The 22,824-nt window shown below is 38.7% G+C and overlaps 1 protein-coding gene across 1 annotated transcript in view; it reads left to right on the top strand.

Annotated features, from left to right (window-relative positions):
• LOC102199474 (orexin receptor type 2-like) overlaps positions 1–18,655 on the top strand; it is a 40,771-nt gene extending 22,116 nt beyond the window's left edge. The window contains exons 2-13 of the mRNA XM_005737203.1: positions 4,733–4,911; positions 6,594–6,837; positions 8,337–8,452; positions 8,549–8,769; positions 8,927–9,048; positions 9,317–9,480; positions 10,403–10,787; positions 16,489–16,804; positions 17,921–18,105; positions 18,273–18,353; positions 18,467–18,531; positions 18,635–18,655. Of these exons, the coding sequence (XP_005737260.1) occupies positions 4,733–4,911; positions 6,594–6,837; positions 8,337–8,452; positions 8,549–8,769; positions 8,927–9,048; positions 9,317–9,480; positions 10,403–10,787; positions 16,489–16,804; positions 17,921–18,105; positions 18,273–18,353; positions 18,467–18,531; positions 18,635–18,655 (2,099 nt within the window). The remainder of the gene's footprint in view (positions 1–4,732; positions 4,912–6,593; positions 6,838–8,336; positions 8,453–8,548; positions 8,770–8,926; positions 9,049–9,316; positions 9,481–10,402; positions 10,788–16,488; positions 16,805–17,920; positions 18,106–18,272; positions 18,354–18,466; positions 18,532–18,634) is intronic.
• Positions 18,656–22,824: the final 4,169 nt, after the last annotated feature.

The following is a 22,824-nucleotide window of genomic DNA, read 5'->3' as shown; positions in this document are numbered from 1 at the left end:
GGAGTGTTCGCCCAGGGCGCCAAACAGGCTAGGAGCTTGAAGGAGAGTTTACCTATCATGATTTTGACAGTGAGAGCAACCAGAGTTCCTACAGGAATCTCCTGCTAGCACGTGGAGAACATGCAGACTCCGCAGAGAAAGGCCTCTCTCTGGTTTGAATGTCTAACTTTTTGCAGTGATGCAATGGTCGTCAGTGATGCAGGCATTAGAAAGAAAAGCAGCGTACAGACAACTTTCCCTCAGCAGAAAAGATATGAATGCTCCAACAGTAGCTCACACTGCATGTTAACATACAATACAACAAAGGGCAAGGAGGAGAATATTAGTTTATATTTGAACAGCGTGTTTCACTGCAAAAAGATCAAACACTAATTCAGTCAAACCAAATGCGTGTGTTGACGTCAGTATTACTCTATTCTAGATCCTCTGATTTATTCACAGCATTGTAGCAACTTTTCATATTCAAAGCACTGATCAGATATGCACAAGAAGATAATTTAAGTTGACTGTATCTTCTCTTTGATGTTGTGTGTAGTTCAGTTACAGTCTAGACCTTTTATCCTCCTTATATAATCCACCCCAGGTCTGCACCATCACAGCACATATACAGGCCTGAGGCAAAAGTAAATATATGAGCCCTCTTTATACACATATCTTACCGCAGTCATAATTGAAGCTACAGGGTACTGAATGGATTGAGGAGCAAACTGAAGAGCCAGAAAGCTGCAGTCTGATCTGCATGGGTATGCATTGAGATTTTGATTGGAAGTTTCCAGCTGTTAAGGAGGGGAAAACTTTTTTCTTTTTCATTATTTATGGTATGTTTACTTGTGTGAGCTAATGGAAAAGTGTACTAAGAGGAATTTCTGTTTCTTATTCATTCTAAAGTGAATCCAAGCCTAGTGAAGACTTTGCTCATCTCCTGTAGGGTCATTCTGATGCAAAATTACAAGCTTCTGTAACATCTTCATGTCAGAGCGGAAAAAAGCATATGCATATTAAGTAAATTCAGCGGTTTGCTACATTTTGCTTGTCATGTGTTATCACTAACACCAGCACCTGTGCTTTTCCTGCTATGACAACTGAAAATGTCTGCTGCGAAAAAGGCCAGTGTGCCATCCCTCTGAAGTTGCCCTATGCTATCTGGCAACAAGATGTTAGCAACAGATCATTTAAGTCCTTCAAGTTGTGAGACGGAGGTTCCTCTGAACATATTTTTTATCTAGCAGATCCACCAACACCTTGTTGTTGGTCAGCAGTCACTGTTGCTGACCAGAAAACCCCTGCAAACCTCTGTGATTTGGAAATGATCCAAGCCAGTCATCAAAACCTTCATCATGTGGTCTTTCCAAAAGTTGGTCCACATAAATCCTAAATCTTAGCATCATCCATTTCATCCGTGAGTGGATATAATGTCTTGGCCCATTGGTGTATATTATGAAACATGTAGGGGTATAAATCTGATACATACTGTCACTAAAAGATAGTAGATTGTACCTGACGTCCACCCTGGTCTCTGTCTTTGAGGTAATTTTCCGCTCTATTGTTTTTAGCTGTGCAGTGTTGCATTTTCTTCTCAGCCTTTTTCCAGGAGCTCTTCTTGGAGTGAATCAATTCTCTGCGGCAATACCATCTAACCTATAATTCTTATCCTCGCTAGAAACAAAATGTTGGAACGGAAGCACATGAAATGAGGGAAGGCAAAGCTACAGCGGGAGTTTTTTTGCGTATTTGTCAGTCACCGTGTTGTCGAATAAATCACAATCCATTTGGGAAATGACTTTTAAAGTTTAAAAAAAGTGTACATTAAAGCTTCATTTGCATTTGAAAGCCTCTCACCTTGAATCATTAAAGGAGTAAGACAACCTTTGGCAAATGTGTGCTTTGCATTCCCTGATTCAAACTGTTACTTTCGGGAGTGCTGTCTAATTTGTTTTTGTTTGTTTTCTTTCCTTCTGGAAAAATATATTTTGTGACAAAAAATGCATTTCTTCCACTTCAGAGATATTATTTTTTTCTCTACCAATCTTCCAAATCTTTTCATTTTCTAGGTTATAATTTCCCTGCACAGGAATGAATACTAAAAGCTATTTCAGAAGCAACAGCTGCCTCCCAGATACACAGAATATACTGTGACTATGCACTATGCACTAATGTGGCATGAAAAGAAGAGAGAATGAATTTTATTACCTTGACATGTGACACCACTGATTTCAGCTGTGCATGAAGAAAACAAAAAAGGCAATGTTTGAACCCACAGTACTGTGCAAATATCTTGAGCCACCCCACATTTCTTTATATTTTACTTTCAAAGGTACTTTCTTTTAATTTTTAATTTTTTAGTTTCTTACAGGACAGCTCTTTAGACTTTTTTTTTCTCATTTGGACCGCTTTTCACTGATTTTCAGTCCAGTCCTTGAACCTGACCTGTAGGAGTCATTTTTTGTGTTGTTACCTTATGTGTGCCGCCAGAGGTCACCTTTTGTAGAAACATGTAATTAGCGCCAGGTGTTATTGGTCGAAAGAAGCAAACAGTTTGTGACCGCTGCGTTGTTGTGATAAATGACGTTGGATAAAGAGAACTGTTCAACAACTACTGATGGAAGTGCATTAAAGATGGGACAAGACACAATAAGTACGGCTGGAGTTACTGGACTGAAGTTTCATGCATAACATTGGCATCGCGTCACCAACGAACACCTCAGTGGCTTCAAATGTAGGTTTTGCCTCTACATGGCCTTTATTAGAGGAATGGGTTTTTTTGGTTGTTAAGCCAAAACAAACAAACAATTGAATCATTCAAGCATGAAAAAACGTGCCTACTGCAACTCTATTAAGTGGAGTCTATGAATAATCCCAGAGATAAGAGAAAATAGCGTTTTTGCACCAACATGGTGATTCCCAAATAGAACAAAAGAAGAAATAGCAAACCTAAAATAATATCTACAGCAGATGAGCAGTATCTGAAAGTCGTGTCCTTAATAAATATGAAGAAATCCAGTAAAGACATGACACAGGACCCAATGGATACATCTGGCCCTTCTACTGTTTACTGAAGTCTAATTTTGCTACGTTTTTGGTTTTGGTTATTCACTCCACTTGGGCACATTCTACGTGTCACTTACTGTTTACTTTTTGTGCAATGGGTATGACAGAAAGAGGAGTGCTAACATGCTAAATAATGAACTTGAACTTTCAGAGTTCTTCAAACAAGAGCTTTCAAGAAGTGAAGTGTTTTCAGGTTAACAAGCAAGCAAAAGTGTTCTATAGTGTTTTAAATTGGTGCTTTGCATACGGAATAAACATGTGTAGTCAAAGACTGTAGACCTTCACTTTGTGACTCAGGGAGACAAGAAGCCATTTTTAAGATAAGATAGATGAGATAAAATACCCTTTTTATTAGTCCAACAGGTAGGAAAATTCACATTATTAAAAAAGCAAAGTGGACGTGGCAGAAATAAATAGATGCAGCACAACTGATAATGCTATACGGAAGCAATAAAAGAAAATGTAAACAATATAAGGTGGAAGAAGATTAGATGCCTAGCAGCAAACCAGGATACTTCATAGTGGCATAGCAGGCATTGAGTGTTGAACTTTGAAATATGTACAGACCACAGAGTGTGCATGTGTGTGTTCATATGTGTACAATTACTGCTGTCATACATTTACTGCTGTTGACTCTGACAGCAGATGGAAGGAAAAACAGCTTGGCACGCCGTGGGTGCAGCAACCTGTCACTGAAGGAGATGCTCAGTGCTGTCAGAGCGACCTGCATGAGATTGGATGTGTTCTCTAGAAGGGATGACAGTTTAACCACCATACTTCCATCTGGTCAGGAGGGTGTCCCAAAACAGAGCTGGTCTTCTTGAACAGCCTGTTCAGTTTTTATTATCCCCAGAAGACATACTGCTGCCCCAGCAGACCATACACACACAAAAAAGATGTCAGATTCCACCACTGAGTCATAGGAGGAGTTCAGGAACTCTTCTTGCAATCCAAAAGACCTAAGTCTCTGTAGCAGATACAGCCTGCTCTGTCCTTTCCAAGATTGCATTTCTCTTGTTAGTCCGGTCCAATTTATTAGTCAGTTGAACACCCAGGTACGTATATGAGTCCATCATCTCAATCTCCACAGAGATTAAGAGGGAGAAACAGGGAGAAAAGGCTATGCTATGCCAGTTTACGTAAGAACTAAACTGAAAGTCAGTGGCAACAGGTCTTACGGAGTAATCCAAACCTGAATTTTTTTAACTGAAATTGTTGTCAACATGTACGGAGGAGGTCAGGAGAGAGGCACAACAATGAGTGTCTACAGCCATGTAAAAGGATAAAGGTGACCAAATATTCACTTTAAAGCTTGTTAGAATTGTACAAACTGTGTTTTGCCTTGAATTCTGTAATTCCATGTATGTTTTGTACATGACTAAATAAATCACTGCAGCTGTTTTCCTGGCAAAATTTTAAGAAAGGCTCAAGTAAACCGGAGACTCAAGATTTTTGCACAATACTGTACATGAGCTTTTTTTGTCTTTTAATGTCTGAAAGTTTTATAATTATTTCCTGATTTAGTCAAATGAAACAATGCTGCAGTTAAATTTTAGTTCAGACTCTGTGTATGATAGCATACACAAAGTATCAAGACACTGGTGGCTCAAATAGATTTCACATGCACTGATGTGATAAATGTTTGCCTTTCTTTGGACAACCCTTGATTGTGCATCACTTTCAGTTTGTTTTGCAGTATGGAAGAACCGTCACATGCGCACCGTGACAAACTATTTCATAGTGAATCTTTCCCTGGCTGATGTGCTGGTCACCATCATCTGCCTGCCTGCGAGTCTTGTGGTGGACATCACAGAGACGTGGTTCTTTGGAAACACTCTGTGCAAAATTGTCCCTTATCTGCAGGTAAGCCTTGAACCCTGACATCTGCTTTTCAAACAGGATATTGGAATCTTTGACCTTTTCAGAAACAATTCACAAGGTCTGTGGATGCAAGCCAAGACCTACATTTCTATTATTCTACCATTTTTCTTCATGGTATTCATGAGGGTAAAAAAAAAACAAAACTCTTTTTCATATCCCCCAGGATGTGCACTGAGTGAGACCTTTGATGTTACTCTAAAGTGATTTAATGCCTCAGGCAACACTGCTTTAGCACCACTCTGGCAATATGTATGCAAAAAAGACAATCTTATTTAATATTGTTGATCACAATGATATGTATCGAGAGCATGTACCAAAGTCCCAAACTACTCTGCACAGATTATATGTCTCATACTCTTAACAGACTGTGTTATATTATATTGTTTATGCACAGCAAAGTCAATTCTAGCCTCATGGTGGCACGGCTTTGACTATATGTTCTGCAGGGATGCAGCTGTAAAGCAAAGAAATTCTAACATAATGTGAATTCTTGTGTGTCAGGAGCTAGTTTAGCAAACATGCTGCACCTCATGGCTTTTAATTAGCAATCTCTTTGAAGGTTTTCATAGTGACATTCACCCCGTTTACTGTTGAGCTTTGTATCATAAACTGGCGCTGCAGTATTTGCTTGAGGGCCATCTCCCGCTGCTTTCTTTTTAAATCCAGGAGCATCAACTCTAATTCCCCTTTGGTGATTCATTTTATGTAACATTTTGGTATGATTCCTATTCTACTGTTCTACATTGTATGCTGGGGGTCTATAATACCTTGAATAGGTTCACAGCAGGGTGCAACAGAAGCCAAATGCAGCACATTGTATAATATTTTAAAAAGGGGGTCCATATTTCAGCTTGCAGCTGGTGTCCGGATTAAACCCATCCATGATTCTCCAGTGTAATGTGCAAGCAAGTGAAAAATGATCATTGCAATTTACAATGAGCAGTGTGGTGGAAATGCTGTTTTGGCCTAAATGCAGCAGGTTGTTTTGTGTGTGTGGGAACGTCTTTTTAAAATATACATTTCAAAGCATTTAAATGTCACAGACGGTTCCTGTTGTCTTGCAAACAATGATTCACTTCCCTCAAGGTTTCTCTCACTGGTTTCAGTGTTTACATATGTTTCATATTCAGCATACTTAACCTGTAACCATCCAGGATGCATCCAAACTCAAAAACATCCAAACTCAATGAACAATTGACTTTCTGTCAGTTGAAGGGCAATGAGGATGTGCCCTGCTCTGCCTAAGGTGCAATCTTTCCTTTCTTTTTTAAGATCGTTTAAATGAACATTTTAAATTAGGCAGCGAGATTTATTTTAATGTGCCTGGCATCATAAGCTAACCCTTTACAAAAACAAGGAATCTCCGCCTTTTGTTTCCAAGAAAAATTGACCACCCACTGCTTTTAAACCTGCACGTGAAATTTGTGCCGCTGCTCTGAAGTGAACAGACTCGTCTGCAACACAGAGATAAGAGCATCTCCAGCATAGGAGGTGTCCCATGCATCAGTGTTTGCCAATCTATGATTCAAGTCTACAAATGCATGTTCTGAAATTATTTTCCTCATGAGCATTTAGTATTTTCTGTAACAACTGCAAACTGTATCAATATTAAATGGTGAACATCTTTGTGTATCTAGTTAAAAGTTTTATTTCATTCTTCGCAGACCATCTCTGTTTCTGTATCAGTCCTAACGCTGAGCTGCATCGCCCAGGACCGTTGGTATGCGATCTGTCACCCACTGTTGTTCAAGAGTACAGCCAAGAGGGCGCGCAAGAGTATTGTTGTCATCTGGGTTGTGTCGTGTATCATCATGATCCCCCAGGCCATCGTGATGGAGTGTAGCAGCCTGCTGCCTGAACTCACAAATAAGACCAGTCTGTTCACGGTGTGTGATGAGCACTGGGGAGGTTAGTTTTCACAGTTCACAAGCTAAATGAACGCATTATGAAAATATATGTCTCCCTCGCTGCTAGAAGCACAGTTTCAACTTCAACTGAATGACTCACTAAATTACTTAAACAACAACTGCAGTGACATTTATTGGGCTTTTCCACCCCCCCGTATAGATGGGTTGATCATGTGTCATACCACTTTTTTTCCATAAAGTGTGAGCACCTAAGCGGGATGGGTGGATTTTGCTTTGCTCAGATGAAGTCGCTCAGGGTGCCTCTGTGATTGAAGAAGTCAAAAGAGGAAAACCTTACAAAGAGAGGAAGCTTTCCATCTACTCACATTCATTATATTACAGTAATGATGGGTACCTTTAATGACTACCTTTGAAACGTAGATTGCTTTCTTTAATAAGCTTGCAGTCATCATTGAAAGTGTGCAGTGCAAGACTGACAGGCAGAGCAGTAATAAGAGGAAAATTGTGTTTTTTGTTACATAAAGTAAACAAAAATGTCAGAAGTTGATGAGAGGTAAATTAATCAGTAATGACTAGATATTTAAATGGCAATCAGTCAGTATCTCATGAATGACTCTGATCGAAGAACTATACAAGGACGGAACACAAAGTTCAGAGACTCCGCCCATGAAAACAATCAACAGCCTTATCAAATTTGCATTTGGCCTAACTCACCTCTAATTTCGTCGCCTTCAGCAGCACTCCAACAACCTTTCACAGATGCTGTTTTTTCTTGAAACGTTTGTGCAAAACTTGATTTCCTGTAGCATGTCAACACGGCAACCCCTCAACTTCATTTTCATTCTAAAAAGTTATCAAAGTAGTTAAAAAACAAGATAAAATGATAAATATGACTGAGGAATTCTTCCGTGCGCTGATGCAAGATGGCAGGATGACACAGTGGTATGCACCACAGTTCAGGTTGTCTGATATTGTGGCATGAATTCACAGTTCTCTGTCAACAGAAGAATAATTATGAGCAAGAAGTTGAACCCCTTACTTATTGTGCCACCTTTGGGTTTGGACGCTGAAGATTCTTGTTTTGAAAGCAGCTATTTGGCTGACTAAGAGGCAGGTCTGCTTGGCAAAAAAGTGGATGTTTGCTGGATGTCTGCACTGGCAAATGGCCCCAAGGTGAAAGTTATCAGGCTTTTCAGGAAACAAATATACCAGCCACATGGTAAACTGGGGGAAACTTAAAGGGGAAACTGACTATATTTGTGGAATCTCCTGAATTTGGAATTTTATGAGTAGTTTTGCAGAACATGTAGTATATAAAAAAAGCATTAAACTTTACCCGCTCTCAATCATTAAGTCATTAGTTTGTGCCACTCAGCAGAAGGTTCAGTTAATAATAAGCCGCTCATGAAAAAGTGGTCAGTGGATGTGTTTGTTCTCTAGACGCTCATCATTATCTGCTTTTTAGTCTTTAACTACTAAGTAACTACTCATGTTTTCTCTACAATATTGTTAAGTGTTTCCTTTTAAATCCTTCAACAGCTGAGATCTACCCAAAGGTGTACCACACCTGTTTCTTCATTGTCACATACTTCGCTCCACTGTGTCTCATGGTCTTGGCATACATTCAGATTTGTCACAAGCTGTGGTGTCAACAGGTGCGCATTCCGTCATTTGCTATAAATATAAATTTCCCAATGGGCTTCCAGGGTCTGATGTGCGCGTGTATCCACTTTAATGTATTCATTCAACAGATTCCTGGAAGCACATCAGTGCTGCAGAGGAAGTGGAAGTCTATCAAATGCTCAGCTCCAACTCCAGGACCGGGGGAGTCGGTGAGGGTTAGAACCAGCACGGTTTGTGCTGAGATCAAACAAGTCAGAGCCCGGAGGAAGACAGCTCGCATGCTGATGGTGGTGCTCTTTGTTTTCGCCCTGTGCTACCTGCCAATCAGTGTGCTCAATGTCATGAAAAGGTAATAATCTCTCATGGAAGCTCTGCTGCATCCCGGATCTACAGTAGAGCTTACTATAAGCCATATTTTGTATAGTTTTTCCCCCTGACAGGTTTGTGATTAAAATGCATGCAAAAAGAAAAGAATGAATAAAATGATATCATTTTTTTACCTCCAGAGTCTTTGGGACATTTAAGAAGACAAACGACAGAGAGACAGTGTATGCGTGGTTTACTTTCTCACACTGGCTCATATATGCCAACAGTGCTGCAAATCCAATCATCTACAATTTCCTAAGTGGTAAGTTTTGAACTCTCCTCTAAGGATTCATTACTGCCCTCTAGTGAACAAACTGGCAACAACAACACAATTCACAGCTTTATCTGCTAATAACCTGAAAACAGAAGTTAATTCTGAGAAAGCAGCAAGTTTTTAATTCATGCATTTATGAAAAAAAAGCTCTTAGAATGATTTTACAAAAAATTTAAGCTATTTTTAATGCAAGCTTGTAGATGGTTTTTAAAGAAGGTGGACTTTACAAAGATTTTGTTGTCGTTTTTTTCTTAAGGGAAGTTCCGCGAGGAGTTCAAATCAGCCTTTTCTTGTCATTTTTGTGGCCAGCATGAAAATGAAACAAGGAGGATAAGGACCAGAACGCGTACAGACAGTCGAAAATCCCTCTCCACTCAAGTTCACAATGTGGACAATGTGTCACGCATATCAGATCAGATGGTGTAGTCGTCTTATATTCCAGCTGGGGCACCTGAAGGACACGTTGATCTTTAAGTTAGACATGTGATAATGTGCAGATCTCATTATTTTTGGATGACATTTAAAGGGAAAAGAATTGTATTTAATGTTTTCTGTTTGGTTGATTTGAAAAGGACAGACTTTCTCTCTTCTGTTATGCAAGAAAATGTTGATTAATTATGAAAGACACGGTTTGTAATGTTCAGTGTTTTATATCTCTCTTTCATGTGTAGTTTCTGTAAATTTTGTATGTATTTTTGTTTTGGTTTGTCTAATTACGTCTAATTAAGTAGTAGCATCACCTTTGATATAACTGGTTTAAGGGATTTGAAGCTTTATAGGTGCAGTCGGTCACATGTTCATCTCAAGTCCTCAGTGTAAATGCCCAGAAATGTATGTTCCTGTGCACTGAGTATGTTAATGAAGCCAGCTCAATTCATCAAAGTACAGAATATTCAATGTGACCCCTGCATGAACGGGACCGCAATGTGAAGCCTGTTTCTTTCATTTGAAACACTCCAGGTTTGTATTTGGATAGCATCAGCAAAGCGGACATTTTCCAGCAAAATATACGTTACAAAATAATCATTGTGGTTGAATTTTTCGGCTGTGGGTAAGAGCTGCTCACAGTCACTTTTACAGGCGACTCTATGGTGGGTTGTTTTTTATACTGATGCTAAATGTAAAAACAAGAAACATGTCCGGCATGTGCTTTCCATTTTCTTTTGTTGCAGTAGTCTGCAAGCATGTATGAATAATAACTGTGTTGCCCACATATTTTGCTGATTATCTGTTATTACTTAATTATCTGCTGTTTTAAATTATTACAGGGTCAGAAAAAAGTGAATTATGGCAAGATTTGAAACGGTTTGCACAGATGAAAAAACTATCACTGCGTCAGTAGGTCCTCAACTTCCTCACAGACAAACCCCAATCAGTGAGGGTGGGAAAACAAGTCTCCCCCTCCATCTCACTCAGCACTGGAGCACCTCAGGGCTGTGTTTTAAGCCCCCTGCTGTACTCACTGTACACTTATGACTGTGTAGCCACATCAGACACCACCAACATTGTCAAGTTTGCTGACGACACTGTTGTTGTTGGCTTGATCTCCGACAACATCGAGACGGCCTACCTGGAGGAGATTAGGAACCTGGAGACCTGGTGCCAGGAGAATAACCTCCTCCTAAACATCAGCAAGACTAAGGAGCTGATCGTGGACTTCACTACAAAGCAGGCGAGGAATTACAAACCCCTCATCATCAGTGGCACGCCAGTGGAGAGAGTGGACAGTTTCCGATACCTGGGTGTCCACATCACTCAGGACCTGTCATGGTCCTGTCACATCAATACCCTGGTTAAGAAAGCCCGTCAGCGTCTCTTCTTCCTCAGAAGACTTAGAGACTTCCATCTGCCACTGAAGGTGCTCAAGAACTTCTACTCCTGCACCATCGAGAGCGTCCTGACGGCAAACATCTGCACCTGGTTTGGGAACAGCACCAAGCAGGACAGACGAGATCTGCAAAGGGTGGTGCGCTCGGCCGAACGCATCATTCAATCAGAGCTCCCTGACCTGCTGTCCATCTACACCAAGCGGTGCAAGTCCAAAGCTAGGAAGATTATGATGGACCTCTCCCATCCCAACAATGGACTCTTCTCACTGTTGAGGTCTGGGAAGCGCTTCCGCTCCCTTAAGGCCAAAACAGAGAGAATGAGGAGGAGCTTCTTCCCCCAGGCTATTCGGGGCCTGAACCAGGTGTAGGACTGGACTCTCCCACACACATCACATCACCACACGCACTCTGGTTTTTCTTCATGCACACTTCCTATAATTTATAAACTCTTTCTGCTATTTGCACATTTTTACTGTAAATTTCTAAGTTAAATCTGTAAATTTTGTAATAACATGTAAATACTGTAAAACCACTGTCATTTAATGGTCAGGCATTGCATTGCACAGCTACAAGCATTTCACCTCATGTCATACTGTGCATGGTTGTGTGTGTGACGAATAAAATTTGAATTTGATTTGAATTCGATTTTGAATTTGATACGCTGAAAAATGTATTTTGTAAAATAATTTTACATTTTTTATTTAAAGTGTAAGTAAATATTTGTTGTAATAGATTTATGTATCAGTATCAGGAAACAATCCAAATCTTGATCTCTGATTCATCAGGATATTTTTCTTCTCCAGAACTCTTGGTATCAATGTTTTGACCTTTTCTTGATAAGAAATGATTGTACTGACAGCTACAATGCGTAGTGTTTTTCTTCTTCTTCCATATACATCATTGTTTCTTTTGCAGGATTGGCCTACTCGTACTTGATGACACACTTAGAAGTTGCCTTTGAGCATCTCTGATAGAGCATCTGGGAGGTCAAAGGCTTTGATCAAGGGCATCTCAGTGGTGAAAATGAGGCAATTACAAACATGCTTTTTTATGTTCCCCACCAAAAATTACTTGCTGCTGCAGAGACCGCGTGTATGAAGTCTTTCTCCCATTTCTAACCACAACAGTGAATTTCCCATTTCAAACGTGCTTCATTCAGATGAGCAACTTGCAGCCTGACTCAGTAATTGCAGTCATTCGTAGCAGCTGAATATGGATTGTCAACACTTTGCTGTGGTGGTTCAACAGCATTGGTTTAGAACAGCAGTCAGTCGGGCATATAGTATTTGGTGATATCTTAAATGATTTTATATGCATGACACTAGCATTTAAAGACAATTGCTGCAGCTTGCCCCGTGTGTCAGCCTGAGAAGCACAGTTAATGCCCACATCATTTTTAAAAAGGGTTCCCTAAACTGTGCACAACTGTTTGTATGTGTTCCGAAATGTTAACGCTAATGTGCAGGGCTATTTTTATTAGTTGCTTGCGAGTTTGATTTTATGTCAGTGAATGAAGTCTACACACACAAATACACATATGGTTAACCCTTTTCGCAAGCAGCGCTGACTTTTTGTCAGACCTCTCATCCAAACAGCATCAGATATGACTTCCTTAAAACCGCAGCATTTGCCTAGGGTGAAGTGGATCAGAGTAATGGTTGTGCAGAACACAAAGACATGCACACAACTCTTTATGCAGAGAGCACCCTGATTAAACCGATGTCCCTTCAAGAGTAGCTTCCATCTTTCTTGAGAACCCCTCACCCAGTGAACATGAGTAAGCGGCTGAAGCCATTCATTTTAGCTACTTGCACATTACTGGAAGAAGATAAAAGCAGAAAATTTCTTTAAAGAGTATTTGCAAAGATATTTACAACTGTACACTGCAGCACACTGGAAACTCAGAGAATCCACATCGTCAAACATACAGCACAACAACGTTTGCATTCAGAAACACAAAGCAAATATTAATCTTCAGTGTAATCAGCAGTAGAGAAAATCCTTGAGTCAAAGTGCTATAGTTTGGATGCAAAGGACAAAAATGAATAAACAAGGAGGACGTGGAAACTAAAAAGGCAATCTGGAAAAAGGCATAATATGAAAGAATGACAGAAATAAAACCAATAACAGGAAACAGAGAGGAAAACAATCCCTGCCAGGGCAGCATGATTGTAATTAATCTAGGTTTGATTGCTCAGTTCAGCTTGATGTGTTTAATGTGGGGAAATTGTTTGTGAGCATAGATTTGATTTACTAATTATGTTAAAATTTTATAGACTTTAAACCACGACTACGGCACAACAATGACACATGTGGGACGTTTTTCACAAGAATTTCTTCATTTTGAACTAAATGTGAAATGTTTGCATCCCCACATAAAGTATTTAGAAAACACTTCTCAGCCCAGGTCTTGAATGCTGTTAAGGGTAAAACAGTGCATACAATTGCCTTTAACAACTTCTGAATAGACATGAAGCTGTTGAATTAAAGTCTCGTCTTTTTGCATCACTTTTTAAAAAATATATATAATGTATGTTGTAACTTTTTCCAGTGCACTTTAAGCCTTTTTGCCTTCCAATGTTTCATACTTCATTGTGCAACACTTTGATCAGTATTTGTTGACTTTTTTTTTTTTTTTTGCTTGATAAATAAATTATCTTGATTGGAGGCTTTATGAGAGTTAATCACTGTTGACTTCTAGCCACTAGGGAGCAGCAGAAATGAGCTAAAAAGAGAAGGTTGCTGACTTCGAATTGGGTGGAGTTGTTAGCAAAGCCATCCATCTTGTAAATGACTGTGCTGTAACATTATTTACAGCTGAGGGTGAATACTGTTTGTTTATCAGTAAACACATGTATACATATACATATGCTTTTTGGTACCTAAGGCAGTGTTGTGTTGATTCGTAACAGAACAACTTATTGAATAAACTCTTTTAAATATTTTACATTTTTCTTGTATTATTGTACTTTGTCACTGGTCTATTGAAAAACTATATAGTTTGTCCCATTGCCTTTAGTTGAATATATGAAAAATGGCAAAATGACACAGTTTGACAGCCATAAAATCGGTTTTTTTTCTCCAACAAAGAAATGATCAAAATGCTATTAGCTTAAAATTTGGCATGGTGTGCAATTTGTCCTTAAAAAATTTGAGGATGAAGGCAGAACAAAAGCAGAGGATAAAAGAAGAAGTGGTAGCTCTAAGAAATTATGCCATATTCCTAAAAGTATTCACACTCCTTCCTTCACACACATGTGAACTTAAATGACAGCCCATTCTAAATCCATATAAAATATAATAAAATGTAATAAAACACCTTCAACTCTTCTGGGAAGGCTTTCCACAAGGTTCCACTGACTGTGGAATATTTAGCGAGGAAATTCCAGGGCTGCACTTGTTGCAGAGCGACCCATTCTTTCACAAATGTTTGGAGAAGGGACACAGATGTTTGAGTTTATACACCTTTCGTCATTAAAGTGATTGGAATACCTGAATTCAGCTATTTGGATGGGTAAGGGATTAATTTTGACAGTGTAGTGTATCTTTGTTTTGGTCTTTGGTTCAAATCATCTTCAGTATTTAAGGGCATGTCGACTGGCAACAGCAGTAAAATCATACCTGGCAGGAAAAGACACAGTGCAACACTTCAGTCATGGATTGGTCTCCCAAGAACTTGAGCAACGTTGCAATGTTGAAGCCTCAAGCCATTAAAATATTAAATAATAAAAAAGTCTTTGGTTTGCTTGTTTGTTTGTTTTTTGATTATTTAGAGCACATCCAAATGCATTTTGTCTGAAATGTGCTGCTTAAATATGTTTACTTTCCTCTTAGTTATTGTTGGAAAAAGAAATCAAGTGAAAACAATCTGACACAAATTTAAATCAGCAGATCAGACCAGGGATCAACTGTTTTTTATTTCCTATCTCTGAAGTAATATCGCACTACTCCTAAGAGATAATATTATTACTTAAGCCCACAAAATATAATAAGGACAATTTTAAAATACTATATGCACTAATTTTTTTCCCTTTTGTGTTGCAGCTCTGTTTCATTGCATTTGTCATTTTTATTCTGGTGCAGGGTACAGCCTCCAGTAAATGTGTTACATCCTCCTGACAGCGGGTGGTGTATCCCAGCTTAAATGCTGACACCAACAAGAGGGACACATCAGCTGCTGGTGAGAGCTTCATTTGTCTGCTCAAAGCTTTGCAACAGCTATCATGCAACTGAGACGACTGGAAGCTGCAGTCATATTTGGTGAGTTTAAGCCGAACAATTACCATAAAATTACAGATTTCTGATAGAAAAAACAAACAAGTTGATTAGTGTTATTGTATGTTTTTTGTGCTATAAAATTAGCATTACTAGAAGTGTTTCATGTCTTGTAGTTTGTACCACATGTATAGTCAAAGCGTAGCTACAGTTAGTCATGTGAGACATTAACATTTAATTTTTGAATGTCCCTTTTCATATAAAACCTCAAGACAAAAATGATCTCCGTGAAATAAATCCATATAAAAACCAATGATAAAGTAAATAAATTCTTAAAGTCTGCTTGTATTTCAGTGATTATTGCTCCTCAGATTTCATCGCTGGCTTCTGAGTGTTTGGCTGCTGTAAAAATCTGCATGTCAGATTTATGCAAGCGTGAACAGGCATTTTATGACGGCATCTGTGAAGGTAAAAAAAAACAAACACATTTCCATTATATTGTTAATATTACCAAGGGTTGAGACAAATAAGTATTACGTAAAGCGATTGCATTTCCTCAGGAAGGTCAGCAAATGAGACCGTTCGACTGAATTGCTTCGATGGAAAATGGCTAAAATGTAATAAGTGAGGAAACAGCCCGAAGCAAAATGTACATAACAAAATTAAGTGACAATAAATCACTTTTCTGATGCCTTTAATGCACACAGTATGTCTGTTTTGACATCGAAATCCTCCATTATTACACTGAATTTGATATACCAGCCTATATCGGGATACATAACCAGACATCACAAGGAAAACTGTCAGAGCAGCAGGCACATAGAAAACACCTGTTGCTCAAACAAGACCTTGCTCGCTTATGGAAAATCCTGTTTTTTCACCTTCCTCTTATGTTTCTGTCATTCAAGATGGAGGGTGCCAAATAAAAGGCTCAGAGGTCTGTAACATGACCATCCAGACAATACTGCACCAATTTCCTTCTCTGCCAGGGTGCGTGTGTGCCTGGGAGGAGGAGCTTTGTGATTCTATACAAGTGCTGGCCACACAATGCCACCAAAAGCCAGGTGTGGTATTCTCAGAAGTCTCTACGATAAGCATTTATATGTGAAATTACGTTTTTGTTTGCCAAAGGTGGACAATTATTGCACTACAAAATGACTGTTAAGAGGATCTTTAATGTGCCTTTGTTGGTGGGAGAGATAATCATGTTGATTATTTGAACAGCAGTTCAGCTCACGAGGAGTGCAGTAATGGATTGGCAGTCAAGCACTTTATTAAACTACGGTAATTATATTTTATTACGCTAATCTCAGATGAAATCTAGTGAAGATGAGTCAAAATTGGTGAAACCCATTCACTACCTTTCTCTCTCTTTGTTTTTTAGTATATGATGGTGCTGGATCATGTTTGGATCAATTTAGGGCTTGTCTCAGCGATTCAGTTTGCAACAGGTACCTGGCACCTATGCTCCAAGCCTGTAAGTCAGGCCAGTGCAATGATGAAGGGTGTCAGCAGGAAACTCTGCGGTTCTACAGGAACGTACCCCAAAATGTTGCAGAGATGCTGGTCATGTGCGAGTGTGAAGCTTCAGATCAGAGCTGTCTGAGCATGAAAACCGAATTGCACAGTGGCACCTGTGGAGATGAGATCCGGGTCTGTCAGCGTGTACTTAACCAGTGCACTGAGGACAGTAACTGCAGGTATGCTGTTCTGTCCTCAGATGTTTTTGTTTTTTTTGTTGTTGTTTTTTTCAGGATTATTGTACAAATACTATTATTATTAAATGCACACTCGGGGATGAAACCACCAAATCAGATGCAAATTCATTGTTTGCACAATGATGAAATGTATGAGCAGCATCTGGCGGATGAGATTGCTGGAGGGAACAACAAAGGCTGGCAGGAACATTGGTTGTGCGAGGCATGCGGGGAGGAGGAAAAAGGTGTCTTGTGTATAGGCTGTGCAGCAGGAAGGCAAACACTTTAAAATGCAAGGAAGGGATTCAGTCAACAAACTAACAATCACTAAATTGGAGCAGGAAAAAGAGCGTTCATCATTCGAGAGTCCTTTCCAGCCTTAAAAAGTGAACGAGTGAGTGATACTGGAAATGAGTGTATAAAATAACATTTTTTAAAATAATGCCAGCTCACTGCTAGTAACAGAAAAGAAGAAGTCTGCAGATAGTTGAATACGTAACTACCAACACTGAGCCAGACACAGAAATAACAAAATGTGAATTCTCAACCTTTAAGTGAACAATGAAGAAGAACTCAAGCTGAGGTAGTCCAGTATAGGGCCGCATTAGTGCACAGTAGCACTCCTAACCGAAATCCTTTTTACATTGTCCTGTTTGTCCTTTTAACACATACATGGCAGCGAGCTTTCATAGAGAGTGCCAAGTGCTGGTCCAGCCATTAGGAGCAATTTGTGGTTCAGTGTCTTCTTCAAGTGGATGCCCTCCTCACTTGTCCATTCTCAAGCTGATTTCATTATGGAAACCTAGATTTTCAGGTTATAGTTCCATCAAATCCAATGCTGTTTCTTTTTTTTAAATGGCCATTTTTTAAGATCACATCTCCAATTACTATCTAATAAAATTTTTCAGAAACCACTTTACACGTAGACTGCAGCCTTTTATAATCCAAATTCCACCTGTGTGATTGGTGCACTTTTCCCGCTGCCATTTTTGATGTAATTCCATAAATATATGTGAAATGATCATGAAGTAATATGTACAATCTACCATAACACATAAACATCTATAAATCGCAGCACCCACTCATTCCACATAACACACATTTTCTCTGTATTAACAGGGGCTTATTAGAAAACTTTCAAGCCAATTGTTGGAGTCCTGAAGAAGCCCAGTGCATTGACAGTGACCTCCCAAGAGATGAATGCTTCACCCAGATGGATCCAGAGCTCATCCTTGGTGCAGACGCTGAATGCAAAAGGGCCTTCGTGGCTACTTTAGGCACAGTGCTTCACCATCCTTGTACATGTAAAAGACTCTACAATGACGATCTTCTTACATGCAGCATGATTCACGACGTGCTTCACAATAGATCACGCTTCAGTGAGTATCTTTTTTTTTTCTAACCAGGCATTTTTAAATGTAACAATCATTTTTCCTGGAAAGATTGTAAATTATTTTTATTTGTATTTCAGTGGCATCTTCAGAAACAATCATTCGCCCCTCTAAACCTCCTCAGACCCTTGAATCAGATCATGCTTATGCTTGGTTGCAAGGTAAATTGAAATTTGTAAACTCTTTATGCTAATCGTAGTATGATTCACATGAATTTAAATTATCAAAACAATTTTTGAGTGGGTTTTCGAGATGGAATATTTTGTCTTTCCAGATTATCTTCTGTACGTTGTTGCAGCCATCCTGCTTGCTGGTGTCATATTAATGCCTCTGGTTATTGTCAGTAAAAAATGGTAAGCATCGATGATCGATGTTGAATCAATGTTAAGTCGTTTTATCAAAATATTATGTATAATTTACTTTTATTTCTGTTTCCTTGTAGGATCTCGAGAAAGAGAGATAAAACAAAATTTCACCATCCACAGAAAAGCAACTGTGTCGTTATTCTCTGATGTTTATTCCTCTTCCCACTGAATAAAATAATCATAATTTTTTCTCTTTTAACTCAAGATCACAGCTGAATAAATTCGTGAGGTTCCTTTGAGTTTGCTGCACATGCAGTCATCTCATATTTCTTTGCTGTAATAGGTAATAGAGTTTATTAAGAAAATAACTAAATTGAGAATGCTTTAAAAGACTGTCATCAATAGCCAAATGAATATTGTTGTAATCATCCTTTGCAAAGGTCTCCAAAGCACACTTTGTTTTTCAAAGTACTTGGTAGGTGATTGATGAGTTTGACATGAGGGCTCTGTGGGAGTCATACAATCTGTACAAGGACTGATTGTTCTTCTTGCTGTAGTTCAGTAGCTCTAGGTCTAGAGTTGCTGTATGTTTGAAGCATTTGTCACACAGTGGTGTTACTTGATTGATAAGACTATAAGAAGCTTTTGCACAATCTTGTGAAGTAGCATTGTTTAGTTCTTCTGTAGTGCACCCTTAATCTTTGTGTTGTTGCAAACAGTGATCTTGTGCTGCTTTATTAAAGAACATATTGTATATTTGTAGATACAACCTTTATGTTTAAAGTTAATTGAAAAGATTTTGTTGTTAATCTTTCACACCGACAGTTATTATAGAAAAAAACAACAGATCTGACAAGTTTAAGATTGCTTTAAGTTATAACTTCAAGTGTGATGATTTATTCGTGCTCTGCTCACTCTTGTGCTTTGTTCCTCTGTATCTGATAATAAACTTCCCACTGAAAGCCTTAAAGCCCCACAGTTTGTTCAAAATGCTACATTTTACGTGACGATTCCTTTAAAAGGAGCTTTTAAAGAAAAACTTCAAAATCAGAATTTAAATCATTTGTCTTTTTTTTTTTTTATAGTTCCAGTCAGTGTGCGTGAAAGCCCCCCAAGAAAGGTCTTCAACCTGAAGCAGTGAACACAAAAAGATTTGTTTTTCTTTTATTAGTTCATAGACAGCTATCGAGAAAGCCCTGTCAGCATAGTCCACTTAGTCCTGGAATCAGGGACAGAGTGGAGCCTTTGGTCAGGTGATGTCTGGTTTAAAAACAGGAGAAGTAGAAAGGGAGGACAACCCTATTCACCCCTTTGTGCACAAACAGCAGGGGAGAGGCACTGATGGGAGTTATCTGTATTGACCTGTAAACACACTTACTTTAGCATTTTGAGCTATTTGGAGACAGGGTAACGCGGTCTGAGTGGTGGAAAAAGAGAAGCAATTGCAGCAATCAAGATGAGTGGATTTGCTTCACTTTAATTGGGCCAAAGACACCAAATTGTTTTTGTCACTGGAGCTGATCTAACCCTGATTCACTGATCTGCTCTGTTTTATACGATTGAGCTATAGGTGAGTATTTCTGGACTCATTCTGCCCGGGAAAGAATTGAAGTTCTGTCCAATAGTCTATTTAAAGTCAAATTAAAGGTCAGTGTGGATAAATACGATTGATGTTTTAACCCATGATTTAATTCTTTTTTCTATCATGTTAAGCACACACAACATACAGTCTGATCTTTTGTGTGGAGGGCTCTGTGTCTGTGAGGAAAATGAACCAGCCATGTCTGGAAATCTATATATTTGAAAGGATGCAACAGTAAGTAGATACAGAGATAAATCCAAATACATGCTAAAAAGTTCCCAGCTGGTTTGAAGGCAGGGATTTTTGTTGGACAGGAAGATTTGATTGGGAGGTAAAGAAGGCTTTTTTCAGGAAAATAGGACAAAAGGGAACTAAACACTAAACAGTGAGCTAAACATGTTCATTGACAGGCAAACACTGGATTGGTGGGACTATTTATATACTTGGGCCTAATTTCAGATGTAGGAGATAATAAAGTACAAAACCTTCACTAACGTACTTACGTAGAACTTTCAGGCGTCTGTATTTTACTTTAAATTTTGATGTTTTTTGTACAAATCTTTACTTTTTAATTCTTACATTTTCAAAATGGGGGCGGGGATTATTTCTATCACTGCTTGCCTTCAAACATCAAAACAATTTGAACCTAAATCGAGGGGAAAATAACATAAAAGACAATTCTGTTGGTGTGTGTCTATCGCATGTGCTTATCTGTATCTTATCTGGGATGGAAAACAGAAAAACACATCATCTAGCCATCATTTCTAGGACTATGCTCAGGTTTTAGACTGAGTTTTAATGTGGCAGGTGATTTTAAATGCTACGTTTCCAACACCTCAACAAATATTAGCAAACAGACAAACTGTTTCTGCACAGTTTGTCATACAGTGTAATGCTAGCTAAAGGCACAGCTGCTCTATTTCCCAGGGAGAGAAAACGTGGGAGATAACTTCACTCAGAGATGGAGAAAGGATAAGGAAGGATAGGAAGAAAAAGAGGTTATTTTTAAAGCTGAGGACTTCTCGGTGACATTTGATAAACTGGAAATGTAAAGCTTACATTTTAAAGGTTTGGTTCATTTTATAGTTTATCAAACAGATATTGATCACATGAAAATATCTGGCAGTTTAATGCAGGGTTAGTTCACCAGAGTATGCTGTACTCTGGTGAAGTTTAGTGATGGAGCAGAGTGACTGTGGTGATCACAATCACAGGCAGTAGACATGAAAATAAATTTAAGCTGGTGGTGCTGCTTGGATTCATTCACTGACTTCCACATTTAAATTAGCTTTATACAGACTAGTGGTGGGCATTAGCTGTAATAGTTCATGTAACATCTGCTTACATCTTCTTGAATTAGGCTGTGTAAATCCACAAAGAGAGGAAGCAGCACATACCATGTGATTAAAATGTATTTGTGCTGATAGCAGAAGCTACTGGGACTTATTTATATTCACTTCCGCTGGTCTTAGACAAAGACTCAACAATATCACAAAACATCAAAGCCACTATTAGAAAAGAGATCAAATCAGGAATCCAAAACATCAAACACTACAACAATCAAATCTAAGAATCCAAAATTTATATCCACAAAAACTCTGGGACCATGACAGTAATTATTTTTTATTTCTCATCTTCCACTTTTTGGTTTGCATGACAAAAACTGACCCAAATTATTGGCTGTTTAAGCCTTTCATCTTTCAAAAGATTTTATATGATCTTAATATTACAAAATTTCACTTACACAGTTGATAATTATGGGATTGAAGCTATCTGATTCCCCTCTTTCTATGTATTTTCCCCAAGACACATCACTGCACATGAATGATAGATCTAGGAGAACAAAGGTCAGAACTAAGAGCCTCTTTGGAGCCATGTGGCCAGTAGGGGGCCCCAAAAGGGTGTAAAATGTCTCACTAAAGTTGTTGATTGCCATTAAAAGATAACATAAAGTAAACAAACAAAAAAAAAACACTCACAAGGGCGAGAACAGCATTGAGGGTAAAGTTGTGGTGTTATTTTTAGGTACTACTGTGTTAGTAGCATAACTTTTTGGCTCGCTTGTAGCTACCACGACTATGTTCTGTGAGTTTTTGGCTCATAAAAGTGAGAGTCAAATACATTTAATAAGTGCCTTTAATAAGTGTTTACTGTGTTTATAAGGCACAGCTCTGTTAAAATGCATTTACACAAATAAAAACTGTAGATACCAAATCTCCAGCAATGTATGGACACTGGTTACTGTTTCCTGGGTATACTGGGGAATATGAATGCACAGTCAACTATCCAGGTAAGCCAGGTTTAATATTAATATTGGAAAAAAATATCTATTGTCAATAAATATTGTTTGTTTGAACATCGGTCATTTCTTAGAGATGGAAACTGTTTTAACGAGGCTGTAGTGGGAGCACTGGGTAGCAGGTGTGACTAAATGTGGTTCACAGGCGGAATTTTGCTTGAGGTGGAGACAGGTCAGGACTGAGTCTGTGTGCAACTGCACATGAATGCATAATTTTCTTTTTTGTTACGTGATTAAGATGGACCGCCATGGGCAGACAATTATCACAATTTAATACGCTTATGCAAATCTAACATCTATTCATTAGTGTGGAGTGCTTTTCTTTCCCAGTTGGCATCATGCTGGCATCCTAATTAGTCAGATTTTTGAAAATAGGGATGTAAGGTGAATGCAATTAAGCCGTAGGAAAGAAAGCCAGAGGAACAGGACAGAAGAGCTAACAACTG

Source organism: Pundamilia nyererei, unplaced genomic scaffold (genome assembly GCF_000239375.1).
Source record: "Pundamilia nyererei isolate P.nyererei 1_Seehausen unplaced genomic scaffold, PunNye1.0 scaffold00073, whole genome shotgun sequence".
Classification (NCBI taxonomy): Eukaryota; Metazoa; Chordata; class Actinopteri; order Cichliformes; family Cichlidae; genus Pundamilia; species Pundamilia nyererei.
Note: the sequence above shows the minus strand (reverse complement) of the source record. Positions and strands in the feature narration are given on the sequence as shown.